The 14337-nt window shown below is 42.3% G+C and overlaps 1 protein-coding gene across 1 annotated transcript; it reads left to right on the top strand.

Annotated features, from left to right (window-relative positions):
- The first annotated feature begins 3652 nt into the window (after positions 1-3652).
- LOC128059939 (olfactory receptor 4S2-like) lies at positions 3653-4805 on the top strand. Its single transcript, XM_052652183.1, is given in 2 exon segments — positions 3653-3916; positions 4077-4805. Coding segments are annotated over 2 exon segments (993 nt in total).
- Positions 4806-14337: the final 9532 nt, after the last annotated feature.

The raw sequence follows: 14337 nt of genomic DNA, 5'->3' as shown, positions 1-14337 counted from the left end.
CTGGAATCAAGATTGCCGGGAGAAATATCAATAACATCAGATATGCAGATGACACCACCCTTACGGCAAAAATTGAAGAACTAAAGAGCCTCTTGATAAAACTGAAAGACGAAAGTAAAAAAGCTGGCTTAAAACTCAACATTCAAAAAACAGATCATGGCGTCCGGTCCCATCCCTTCAGGGCAAATAGATGTGGAAACAGTGGCAGAATTCATTTTCTTGGGCTTAAAAATCACTGCATATGGTGACTGCAGCCATGAAATTAAAAGATGCTTACTCCTTGGAAGAAAAGATATGACCAACCTAGACAGCATATTAAAAAGCAGAGACATTACCTTGCCGACAAAGGTCCATCTAGTCAAAGCTATGGTTTTTCCAGTAGTCATGTATGGATGTGAGAGTTGAGCCATAAAGAAAGTTGAGTGCCGAAGAACCGATGCTTTTTAACTGTGGTGTTGGAAAAGACTCTTGAGAGTCCCTTGGACTGCAAGGAGATCCAACCAGTCCATACTAAAGGAAATTGGTCTGGAATATTCATTGGAAGGACTGACGCTAAAACTGAAACTCCAAAACCTTCGCCACCTGATGTGAAGAACTGACTCACTGGAAAAGACCCTGATGCTGGGAAAGATTGAAGGCAGGAGAAGAAGGGGATGACAGAGGATGAGATGGTTGGATGGCATCACCAACTCAATGCAGATGAGTTTGAGTCAGACACGACTGAGCGACTGAACTGAACTGAAGCTCTGGGAGTTGGTGATGGACAGGGAGGCCTGGCATGCTGCAGTCCATGGGGTTGCAAAGAGTTGGACATGACTGAGTGACCGAACTATACTGAACTGATTTTTGTAATATTAAAATCTTGTTTAACTCAATTATACAAATTTTTATGATGTCAAACATTTTATGACTTTTTTTAATTAAATTTAAATAAAATTGAAAGTTCAGTTTTTTAATCACACTGTCCATACGGCAGCTATTCAGTTACTCATAGTGAGTGACCCTATTCCACACAGCAGGCAAAGTAGGCGCTCAGCTAATTACTATAAGGAGCAGTGGGAAGAGAACACGGCTGCAGCAGACCAGATCCCGGGAACTACTGGCAATATTATTAGATGTGGTTAAGGCCTCATGCTCGTTTTTTAATGCCTTAATTCCAGAGACATGGATACTGAAGCTGAAATGACGTGATGATAGACGTCCACTAAAATAATTTGGAACAAAAAAGTAAGGAAAAAGAGAGACCCATGAAGCAAATGTGGTAAAATAATTTTACCACAGAATTATTGTGGTAAAAATGGCAAAATCATTTTTTAATGTGAGTAATGAGATGGTTAGATAGCATCACTGACTCAGTGGCCATGAGACTGAGCAAAGCTCTGAGAGATACTGAAGAACAGGGAAGCCTGGGGTGCTGCAGCTCATGGGGTTACAAAGAGTCAGACATGACCTAGCGACTAAACAGCAAGTATATGAGCACTTATTATCTCTGTTCTGTGTATATTTAAAAAGCTTCATAACAAAATGTAATGGAAGTCGAGTTGGAAAACCAAAAGGCATAATTCAGTGAGCACTTCCAATATGCTGGACTAGGTTTGGTACTTGAAACAATTCTCTGAAGTAGTCAGTAGCTTCCCATTTGAAAGATGAAGTTTAAAAATGCTTAAATGACTTGCCAAACTAATAAACCAACACCAAAATAAATACACATTGTCCCCACCTTTATTCATCTTTGGTTCAAAGGGACACAAAAACAGTAAAAGAAAGAAACCATATTCAATGGCAGTGATTCTTTGTATTGGAGAAATAACCCTAAATTTCATGATATAACATTACCTGGAGGAGACCTTGGTGTTCTCTAGAGGGATTGACCTTCTAGAGTCAGTCCTTTGACCAAAGAAATGAGGTCTCAGTGAAGACAAATAACTTTTCCCAGATCTCACAGTTGGGCATTGTCAGAGGCACTACTAAACCTAATTGAGAACTGGTACCTCCCCAAATCCTGTAACAATTAACGTCAAGTGGAATCTGAAGATTTGAGTATCTTGCAAATGGTATTTCCATTTTGTGAAGCCTCTATGCACTTTCTCCAACTTCTAAACAGATGAGAAGAGACAAAAAGTGAAGTCCCAGAATAATATAATAATCTAATGTGATAAAAACTCATCATTCAAAAAGCTGGCCAGCTTAAAACTCAGCATTCAGGAAACTGAGGTGATGGCATCCAGTCCCATCCCTTCATGGCAAATAGATGGGGAAACAATGGAAACAGTGATAGACTTCATTTTCTTGGGCTCCAAAATCACTGCAGATGGTGGTTGCAGCCATGAAATTAAAAGACGCTTGCTCCTTGGAAGAAAAGTTATGACCAACCTAGACAGCATATTATAAAGCAGAGACGTTACTTTGCTGACAAAGGTCCATCTAGTCAAAGCTATGGTTTTTCTAGTAGTCATGTATGGATGTGAGAGTTGGACCATAAAGAAAGCTGAGGATTGAATAATTTATACTTTTGAACTGTGGTGTTGAAGAAGACTCTCAAGAGTCCATTGGACTGCAAGGAGGTCTAATCAATTCATCCTAAAGGAAATCAGTCCTGAATATTCATTGGAAGGACTGATGATGATGAAGCTGAAATTCCAATACTTCGGCCACTTGATGCGAATAACTGACTCATTCGAAAAGACCCTGATGCTGGAAAAGATTGAAGGCAGGAGGAGAAGGGGATGACAGAGGATGGGATGGTTGGATGGCATCACCGACTCAATGGACATGAGTTTGAGTAAGCTCTGGGAGTCGGTGATGGACAGGGAAGCCTGGTGTGCTGCAGTCCATGGGGTCACAGAGAGTCAGACATGACTGAACAACTGAACTGAACTGAATGTGATAAAGACAATCAGGTTGAAAGTAATTTGGGAGGCCAATGAGCTACATAGAAGACTCGTTACATCCCAGGTCTGGCTCAAAGTTGTACATATGAAGACGTGTATCAGTACTTATGCTCACAAATGTGTGTGTATATTTACATAGATTCCATATTTCCCTTGTGGCTCAGCTGGTAAAGAATCCACCTGCAATGCAGGGGACCTGGGTTCAATCCCTGAGCTGGGAGGATCCCCTGGAGAAGAAAAAGGTTACCCACTCCAGTATTCTGGCCTAGAGAATTCCATGGACTATATAGTCCATGGGGTTGCAAAGAGTCGGATACGACTGAGCAAATTTCACTTCACTTCACATTCCACATATCAACTGGAACATAGGGGGAAAGCATCTTGGAACAGGAGAGTGGACTTTATCACTTGGAAACTTGATTTAAAAAGAAGATATAATTTAAATTATCAAGCAACTATGATTCGGACAACTGACAAGTGGAGAACCTAGACTTCATGCCTAAATATATTTAAAACCCATCAGTTTTGCTTTTCTCTCCTCTTGCTCCCTCTATCCTACCCTTAGTCTCATGTAATTTTAAGAAACAGAGTATAATGAAACCAAAACCTTTAAGGGAGGAGCTTTGTGAATAACTGGTAAAAAAATAATAATAATAATAATAACAATAATGTTATATCATGTGCCCCAATCTAATTGTCCTTTATCCTTTTTCCAACAGGTAAATCACAATGCATTTCTCTCTTGTGAACTTCCAGGTTTCATGGGAAATAATGTTACTGAATTGATCCTCATGGGTATTTCCCAGAATAAGGAAGTACAGCAACTATGCTTCATTTTGTTCCTACTTTTTTATATAATCCTCATGACAGGAAATCTTTTCATTATAATGACTGTTCTAAGGAGCCCAAATATCAGCTCTCTGATGTTCTTCTTCCTCAGCCTCCTATCCTTTGTTGACATCTGCTATTCCTCTGTCACAGCCCCCAGGCTGATTATTGACTTTTAAGTCAAGGACAAAAGAATCTCATTTTTTTAATTTAAATTTATTTATTTTAAATGGAGGCTAATTACTTTACAATAGTGTGTTGGTTTTGCCATACATCAACATGAATCTGCCACGGGTGTACACGTGTTCCCAATCCTGAACCCCCCTCCCACCTCCCTCCCCATACCATCCCTCTGGGTCTTTTGTTGGCTGTATGCTCCAGCTCTTTTTCTCCCACCTGTTTGGCTGCACAGAAATCTTTATCCTCACAGTGATGGCCTATGACAGGTACGTGGCCATCTGTAAGCCTCTGCACTATTTGACTATCATGGACTGGAAATTCTGCTCCATCTTGCTGGTGTTCTGCTGGTTAGGAGGGTTTGTGCATACTCTGGTCCAGACCATGCTCAGTGTACAACTGCCTTCCTGTGGCCCAAACCTGAACGACCACTACTTCCGTGACGTCCACCCTTTACTGAAGCTGGCTTGCACAGACTCGTATGTGCTGGGGCTCGTTATGGTGGCCAACAGTGGCGTGATTTCACTGAGCTCCTTTGTCATTCTTGTCGGTTCTTACATTGTCATCTTGCTTTCTTTCAAGACCTGCTCATCAGAGGGGAGGCACGAGGCCCTGCCCACATGTGCTTCCCATATCATTGCCGCCATCTTGCTTTTCTTCCGCTGCCTCTTCATGTACCTGAGACCTTCCACCACTTTCCCTGAGAACAAGGTAGTGGCTGTATTTTACACCATCATCACACCCAAGCTGAACCCTTTGACCTACACCCTGAGAAACATGGATGTGGAAAATGCCATGATGAGACTGTGGATCAAGAGGTTGTTTGGCAGAAATAGGAGAGACTCTGATAGGAAGCTCAGTGGTACTGGAACAGCCTCAGTTGTACCAGTTTCCAAAAATGGTTACTGAGAATAGTCAGTAATCAGCCCTTAATCTCATCACACAGATAAGCAATTTAATATTAATCCAATATAAAGAGTCTTGGATTTGAAGTCTAAAGACCTAATTTGGAGGACCTACCTTACTAGTCACTAGTGGTTTGACTTCAGTGATATTCAAATATCTGATAAGAGATATTCGTGTACACCCATGGTGGATTCATGTTGATCTATGGCAAAACCAATACAACATTGTAAAGTAATTAGCCTCCAATTAAAATAAATAAATTTATATTTAAAAAAGAGAGAGATATTTCCTACTTGGAGCCCTGAGTGGATTAAACATTTGTACAGAGAATTCTGACACCAAATACAGTCTGTTTCATAGAAGATGGGATTGTTGTCTCTGGGCAATGCCTCTAAGTCATGAGACATGTCAGGTATGTCAGGTCTGAGCAAGCTCGGGGAGCTGGTGATGGACAAGGAAGCCTGGTGTGCTGCAGTCCATGGAGTCACAAAGAGTCAGACACGACTGAGTGATTGAACTGAACTGAACTGATGTCAGGTATATAGTTCAGTCATTCAGTCATGTCCAACTCTTTGCAACCCCATGGACTGCAGCTCACCAGGCTTCCCTGACCACCACCAATTCCCAGAGCTTGCTCAGATTCATATCCATCGAGTTAGTGATGCCATCCAACCATCTCATCCTCTGTTGCCTTCTCCTCCTGCCTTCAATCTTTCCCAGCATCAGGGTCTTTTCAAATGAGTCAGTTCTTCACATCAGGTGGCCAAAGTATTGGAGTTTCAGCTTCAGCATCAGTCCTTCCAATAAATATTCAGGACTGATTTCCTTTAGGATGGACTGGTTGAATCTCCTTGCACTCCAAGGGACTCTCAAGAGTCTCCTCCAACATCACAGTTCAAAAGCATCAGTGGTCCAACTCTCACATCCATATATGACTACTGGAAAAACCATAGCCTTGACTAGATGGACCTTTGTCGGCAAAGGAATCTCTCTGCTTTTTAATGCACTGTCTAGGTTTTCTAATAAAGGGATAATACCGAAACCAAAGCTGAAGTGGATTTCACTCTCCTTTGCCTTGGATGTTTCTCGATTTGTTAACTGGATTGACGTTACTGTTCCAACCACTTCTCAGGGTTACACAGAGAACCAAATGAGATGGAACTGCAGGTGAAAGCAATTTTTCTGTGATAGGAGCTCCATTCATGGACCTTATTGTTCTTACCATTAACTTGGCAACTCCAGACACCTAGGCAACTCTCGTTTTAAGAATTTAATTTGAGGTTAAGGAGTTTCTCTCACATAGCTTTCTTTAAACAGTTCATCGATGAGAATTGTTTCTGTGGATGCTACAGTACAAGTGATGCTGGATTCAGAATGTTTAAAGACATGCTCACCATTGGACTATCTGAGTCAAGGAAAGGGATTTTAGCGGATGCTGTGGTGAGCCACGCACAGTCCCCTTCATTCCCTCAGCTGCCCGGAGGGATGGCTGCTCATGTCTGAGTCTTCATTCCTCTCTAGACACTGCCATCCCCAGGGCACCACCAGAATCACATCCTCGTCCTCCACAGGCTGCATGTAAGAATGGTCAGTGGATGGTGAGAAGACCTGGGCCTCCTGCCTCAACTTGAGACAACTCCAAAGGGCCATCACAGCTCTAAGGCTCCTTGGGGGACCCTCCCAGATCTTTTTGTCCCTATATCATGGTTTGACTTCCCCCTCTGCCCAATTCTGCCCTCTTCATTGTTATACAGAAGTTAATACTGGGAGAACTTCCCAATAAATGTTTACACACAAACTCAACCTGAGACATGTTGCCTAGGGAGTTCAACCATTGACATAAGTTTACAGTAAAAGGGGGAAATATACACAAATATTAAAAATAATTTAAATTCAGTTTGCATGTCTTGAAGAGAAGAGAGTTCTACTTTCTGAGCAGGTTTACTAATTGTTTAAACAATAGCCAGAACAGATAAAAATGTACAGCTTAAATCTTGTAGTAGTGCAATCAGAGAAGGCAATGGCACCCCACTCCAGTACTCTTGCCTGGAAAATCCCATGAACGGAGGAGCCTGGTAGGCTGCAGTCCATGGGGTCGCGAAGAGTCGGACACGACTGAGCAACTTCACTTTCACTTTTCACTTTCATGCATTGGAGAAGGAAATGGCAACCCACTGCAGTGTTCTTGCCTGGAGAATCCCAGGGACGGGGGAGCTTGATGGGCTGCTGTCTATGGGGTCGCACAGAGTTGGACATGACTGAAGCGACTTAGCAGCAGCAGCAGCAGTGCAATAAACAGCATGTGATTTTTACATGATGGCCTAGTACCTTCAACCTCTCATCACTGAAACCCAAGAAGTTTGAACAGTTCTGAGTAGTGAGCTTCTTTATCTTTCAGGAGATTAAAAAATCTCCTGTGGGATAAGGAAGTATCCTTATCCTGGATACTTTTCCATTTAGTGCTATCCTTTGAGCACTAAATGGAGACTTTTAAAATTTCGAGAAAGGTGCTCTGAAAAGCTGACCTCCTGGGGCATAGCACCTGGTGTCAGGATCCCACACTCCTGTGTCTAAGGGCAGTACAGGCTATAGGCCGGTTGCTGACTATTGACTGGCTGCAGAAGCAGAAACTATAGCAGTTGTTGTGTGCTAATTGTTGTATGTATGCATGTAGTAATTGCTGTATGCTGCTGCTGCTGCTAGGTCACTTCAGTCGTGTCCAACTCTGTGCGACCCCATAGACGGCAGCCCACCAGGCTCCCCTGTCCCTGGGATTCTCCAGGCAAGAACACTGGAGTGGTGCCGGGGTCCAGCCCCAGCAGGATCCACGGGTACCCTCAGGATGGACGCTGTTGGCAAAAAGAGAGAGAGAGAGAGAGTGACACGGGGAGACCAAGCTTCGGTGAGCAAGGCCCATAACTTTATTTTCAAAAGGAGCTTTTATACCCTGACTTGTACATAGAGGGAAATGAAGGATGCAAGGTCATGCAGAATCAGCCCAAACACTCCAGCAGTTTTGCCCTTATCGAAACCAGGATTTTTTCTGTATGCCTTTCCATAAACAAGGGTCTCATGTTATGTACATTATCTTCTGGCCAGGAGGCCTGTTAACATTTTATGGCTCTTTCCTTGATAAATGTTGATCAACCAAAAAACTTGTTTTCCCTTGAAGTGGTTTTTTCTTTATATTTCTAATCTGCATCACCCTCAAAGTACTAAACAGAGTTACATTCTTACGGGTCAAAGGTACAGTGGGTTACATCAAAGAAAGAACTTATTAACTCAAGGTCTACTGTTGCTTACGCCAAGGCTACTGCTTATTTTTTCTATATACCAGTTATATTAATTAATGCACTCCCAGGCACACAACGAATAAAAGATATGGAAACTTAGCAGCAAGCATTGGCTCAACAATTAAACCCTTCACCAGTATTATTTTAATAGTTTTTTAACTCCTCGAAAGGCTCTATATTTTTAGAATGTTTTAGGCTTCCCATGCCTCTCACAGTTGGGAGGCTGTGAACAATCACATGCATAGCTGCAAAAGTCTGGATAAACCTGTCAGGCAAGCTAGAAAGCCATCAGAGGGGTTTGAATTTAAACACTCCTATCATGCCCAGGAGACTTATTAGCTAGAGCCCTAAGTTGACCTTTTCCAGAGAAAGGTGGTCACGGATAGCCCCCTGTTAATGTCAGAAGAGTTGGTGAAAGGCATAAAATAGTAAGACATACAGATTCTGGTTTGGGGGGTAGATGCTCGAGCAGGTCCAGGGGGTCCCTCGAGTCCTGAAGCCTTGCTTGTCAGGTCTCCTTCGCATGACCTTGTCATGGGTGGGATCTCCCGTGCTGGCTCCCGGCAGAGTGGGTTGCCATTTCCTTCTCCAATTGTTGTATGCTATCCTTCCTTTTTTCCCCTACCTTATATCAAGAGCACAGTAGTAGCTAACATTTTAGAATTCGGATGAGATCATGATTGAACTGACAGCATCCCACAGAACTATGATTAATTTCCTTTGTAGAGAACATAAACTATAGACCAAATAAGGTCAAGAGCAGATGCTGAGAGCCCTAACAGCGGACTCCCAAACCCTTCTGTTTTTGCTCCAGAACCACTCTCCACTCTGATTCACTATGCAATGATGGTGCTCTGCAGTGACCTTCATGGACTGCTTCAGTGAGTTTTTCTACTGTAATAAATAAAAAGAAAACTGAGAAGAGATATAACTCCCCAGATCTTCCTGCCACATTTTTCATTTCTCTGCCAAACTGTCACTTGCCTCAAAAAAGTCTCAAGACCTCAGGAGAGATGCGATGTTGAGTGTCTCTGATTTTTAGTCACTGAGATCACTATCTCTTTCAACAATGACCCTGGACATGAAATTGTCTTCACTCCGCTCCAAATAAATAGTCAACCCTCTCTAGAAGCATAGATCCCTGTCCTTGCAGACTGATGCTCCGCCCCAGTAGAATGTCTACACCATGTAACAAGTAGGTGAGTGGATGGGGACAGCCTCAAAATAAAACGCCCAAAGATTCCCGCTCTTCTTTCCAAGGTTGGGTAAGTTTCCTTGAATAAGCACTTCCCGGTTTGTTGTATGCTTCTGGTCAATATCCAGGGGTTTTAATCATTATTTTTGACAGTTTTGTCCAGTTTTGTTGTTGCTTCTTGAATAGGTTTTGTGAGCTGCTTAGATCCAACCAGTCCGTTCTGAAGGAGATCAGCCCTGGGATTTCTTTGGAAGGAATGATGCTGAGGCTGAAACTCCAATAGTCTGGCCACCTCATGCGAAGAGTTGACTCATTGGAAAAGACTTTGATGCTGGGAGGGATTGGGGGCAGGAGGAGAAGGGGACAACAGAGGAAGAGATGGCTGGATGCCATCACTGACTCGATGAATGTGAATCTGAGGGAACTCCAGGAGTTGGTGATGGACAGGGAGGCCTGGCGTGCTGCAATTCATGGGGTTGCAAAGAGTCGGACACAACTGAGTGACTGAACTGAACTGAACTAATCATCTATTCTGAAAATCACACCTTCACAAACCTTATTTTTAGTGGTTAAACATTATACACAAATATCAAAACATACTGAAACTTTAAATCATGAAATTAGGAGATCTTTGGTACATGGATAAGCATAAAGTACAGCAAAATAAAAATTTTAATGGATAGATCTTTTGTGTGGTATGAAAATCGTATGAAGGAGGTGAAAGGTGGCTGGAAGTCAGGGAATCCTCTTTGGGGGCTTCAGTGAGGAGATATCCCTACAACAGAGGCTGCAGGACCAATAACCTAACACAGAGGCCATCTGGAGGAGATGGCTGAGATTCAGATGAGCCAAGATGAGCCCAAAGCCGCAAAGGAGAGTGAGAAATCACTACTCATACTATATAATATCTCATCAATAGGAAATATCTCTCATTGATCTGCTCTTTCCTCCCATAGGCACACAGCTAGCTCACACTGCTGACCACTGCTGTAGTCAGGAGTGAACGTAAATAAGATCTCTCCAATAGAAGGTGAGGAGTGACATGGACAACTTTCAGCCCTGACCACAGGAAGCCTCCCATGAACATGCTCCACACTCTTTCCTCTGCCACTGCCTGGATGCAGATAATACTGAGTCTCAGTAGATGTCTATGATGATTAATTGTATGTGTCAACTTGACTGGGCCACACAATGCCAAATATCTGGTTAAACATTATTTCTGGGTGTGCCCATGAAGACGTTTCTGGAAAAGATTAGCATTTGACTCAGTAGACTGAGTAAAGCATATTTCCCTCCCCCATGACAATATAACATCCAATCCACTGAGGTCCTGTTCAGTTCAGTTCAGTCACTCAGTCATGTCCGACTCTTTGCAACCTCATGAACTGCAGCACGTCAGGCCTCCCTGTCCATCACCAACTCCCGGAGTCCACCCAAACCCATGTCCATTGAGTCGGTGATGCCATCCAACCATCTCATCCTCTGTCATCCCCTTCTCCTCCTGCCCTCAATCTTTCCCAGCATCAGGGTCTTCTCAAATGAGCTCTTCACATCAGGTGGCCAAAGTATTGGAGTTTCAGCTTCAACATTAGTCCTTCCAATGAACACCCAGGTCCTGAATAGCCAATAAATAAATAAACAATTTTTTTTACAGGTTGGTTTAGTTAAGATTTTTATTTCTTAATTGTCAAAATGATGTTCACAAAAGCACTTAAATTCACAGAAATATTATTTGGTCTTCATTTTACAGTTAGAATTAAATTTATGAAAAAGAAATGACAGCTGAAAATTTCCCTGACCTGGAGAAAGAAACAGATGTCCATATCCCAGAAGCCCAGGAAGTTACACATAAGATGAGTACAAAGAGCCTCACACCAAGACATATTACCATTCAACTGGTGAAGTTAAAGCCAAGGAGAGAATCTTTAAAAGCAGTAAGAGAAAAACAACTTTTTATGCAAAAGAGAACCCCCATAAGACTATCAGCAGCTTTCTCAGCAGAAGCTTTGTGGCCCAGAGAAGACAACATGCAAAGGGGGAAGCACCGCCCAAGCACACTCTACCCAGCAAAGCTGTCCTCCAGAACTAAAGGCGAGAGCAAGAGTTTCCCAGACAAGCAAAAGGTGAAGGAATCGATCACCACTGGAGCAGTCCTATAAGACGTGTTAAAGGAAATTGTTCAAGCTAAAATGAAAGGACTCTAATTAGTAACAGTAAAACATATGAAAATATAAATTTCACTGATAAAGTTAAATATATAGTTGAATTCAAAATATTCCAGTGTTGTGACAGTGGTGAGTAAATGACTTAAAGCTCTAGCTTTATGGCTAAACATTAAAAGTATAAAAATAACTGTAACTACAATAGTTTGTTAACAGACACACATAGTAAAAAGACATAAATTGTGACATCAAAAACATAAACGTTTGGGGTAGTAAAAATGTGGAGCTTTAGTATGCATTTGAACTTAAGTTGTCACCAGCTTAAAAGAGACTATTATAAATATGTTTCATGTAAGCCTCAAGGTAAACACAAACAAAAAGCCATAGTGGGTTGCCATTTCCTTCTCCAGTGCATGAAAGTGAAAAGTGAAAGTGAAGTTGCTCAGTCATGTCTGACTCAACGACCCCATGGACTGCAGCCTACCAGGCTCCTCCATCCATGGGATTTTCCAGGCAAGAGTACTGGAGTGGGTCTCCATTGCCTTCTCTGAGTAGATGCCCAAAAGATAAAAAAAGAAAGGAATCTAGGCATACTACTACAGAAAATCATTAAATCACAAAGGGAGAGACCAAGAGGAAGAAAGAAACAAAGGAATTATAAAACAGCTGGAAAACAATTAAATTAAAATGGCAATAGTAAGTCCATGCTGCTGCTGCTAAGTCGCTTCAGTCGTGTCCAACTCTGTGCAACCCCATACACGGCAGCTCACCAGGCTCCCCCATCCCTGGGATTCTCCAGGCAAGAATACTGGAGTTGGGTTGCCATTTCCTTCTCCAATGCATGAAAGTGAAAAGTGAAAGTGAAGTTGCTCAGTCGTGTCCGACTCTTTGCGACCCCATGGACTGCAGCCTACCAGGCTCCTCCCTCCATGGGATTTTCCAGGCAAGAGTACTGGAGTGGGGTGTCATTGCCTTCCCCAAGTAAGTCCATACCAATTAACAATTACTTTAAATGTGAATGAACAAATTCCCCAATCAAAAGACACAGAGTGTCTCGTGAACTAAAAAGATAAAATACAACTATATGCTGCCTATAACCCCTTCAACTTTAAGGCATAAACAGAAAGTGAAGTAATGAAGAAGGATATTCCATGCAAATAGAAACCAAAAGGGAGCAGGAGTTGCTGCTCTTATATGAGAAAAAAATAGACTTTTCATCAAAGAATATAATAAGAGGGACTTCCCTGGTGGCCCAGTGGTTAAGAATCTGCCTTCTGAAGCAAGGGACTCAGGTTCGATCCCTGGTCAAGGACCTAAGATCCCACATGCCCCCGAGCAACTAAGCCCACACAACACAACTGCTGAGCGACCCCACAGGCTGCAACTACAGCCTGTCGCAGCCAAATAAATAAACAGATTGTTTAAAAAAGAGTGTAACAAGAGAAAAAGCACATCATGATAGTAATAAAGAGGTTAATATGCAGAGTCTAAAATAAAAGGTCAAACTCAGAAATAGAGAGTAGAAAAGTAGTTTCTAGGCACTGGAGGGTGGGGGAAATAGGGAAAGTTGGTGAAAGGGTACAAACTTTCAGCTACAGGCTGAATAAGGTCAGAGGATTTAATGTACAGCATGGTGACTAAAGTTGACAACACCATACTGTATAATCAAAATTCACTAAAGGAGTAAACCTTAGATATTCTCACCAAAAAAGATAAATATGTGAGTTTGCAGAGTGATGGATGTGCCATGACGAGACGGGGGAGTCCTTTTACAATGTACGTGTGTATATAGATATATCAAATCACTACCACAGATACTTTAATTTCCTCATGATTTCATTTGTCAATCCCTCAGCAAAGCTGAAATTAAAAATAAAATAAAAACAGAGGGATGGTACGGGGAGGGAGGTGGGAGGGGGCTCAGGATGGGGAACACGTGTATACCCGTGGCAGATTTATGTTGATGTACAGCAAAACCAATACAATATTGTAAAGTAATTAGCCTCCAATTAAAATAAATAAATAAAATAAAAAATAGAAAATAAAGAACGGTGCTATGGACTAACTGGTGGTGGTGCTTTCGTCACTCAGTCGCGTCTGACTCTTGTGAGACCCCATGGACTGTAGCCCACCAGGCTCCTCTGTCCATGGGATTCTCTAGGCAAGAACACTAGAGAAGGTTGCCATTTCCTTCTCCAGGGGATCTTCCCAAACCAGGGATCGAACCCGGGTCTCCTGCATTGCAAGCAGATTCTTTACCATCTGAGCTATGAAGGAAGCCCATGGACTAACTGTGTCTGCCAACTGTGTTGAAGTTCTAACCCTTATTGTGGTGGTATTTGAGATGGAGTCTTTGGGAAGTAATTAGAGTTAGAGGAGGCAATGAGGGTGGAACCTTGATGATGGAATTAGCAGAAGAACCCGTTCTCTCTCTCTCTCTCTGCCATGTCAGGACACAGCTGGGAGACTCTGCAAGCCAGGAAGCATGTCCTTACCAAGGGACCAAGTCCACCAGCACCTTGATCTTGGGCTACTGGTCTCCAGAACTATGAGAACTACATTCCCGTTGCTTAAGCCACCCCAGCTGATATTTTGCTATGGCAACTAGGCCTAATACAGGTAAGCATATCTACATACACTGATATTGAAAGAGCTCCAAAATGTATTACAAAACTTTTTTAAAAGTTGAGAAAACGTATGTGTAATACAATGTAAATGTAAAAAAGAAAATTGTTGATCAAATCCATGTATTCTCAGCGGTTTCCACTAACACTCCACAACTCAGATGTTAGCCTCTTCGCATTTAATAGAAAAAGTTCTCTGCTGCTACAAGGATCATCAAGGGAAGAAAAAGAGCCAATTAGTTTTCTGCTCTGTGACTACAA

The sequence above is a fragment of the Budorcas taxicolor genome, chromosome 15, assembly GCF_023091745.1.
Source record: "Budorcas taxicolor isolate Tak-1 chromosome 15, Takin1.1, whole genome shotgun sequence".
Classification (NCBI taxonomy): Eukaryota; Metazoa; Chordata; class Mammalia; order Artiodactyla; family Bovidae; genus Budorcas; species Budorcas taxicolor.
The sequence above is the reverse complement of the archived record's forward strand: the minus strand, read 5'-3'. Positions and strand labels throughout refer to the sequence as shown.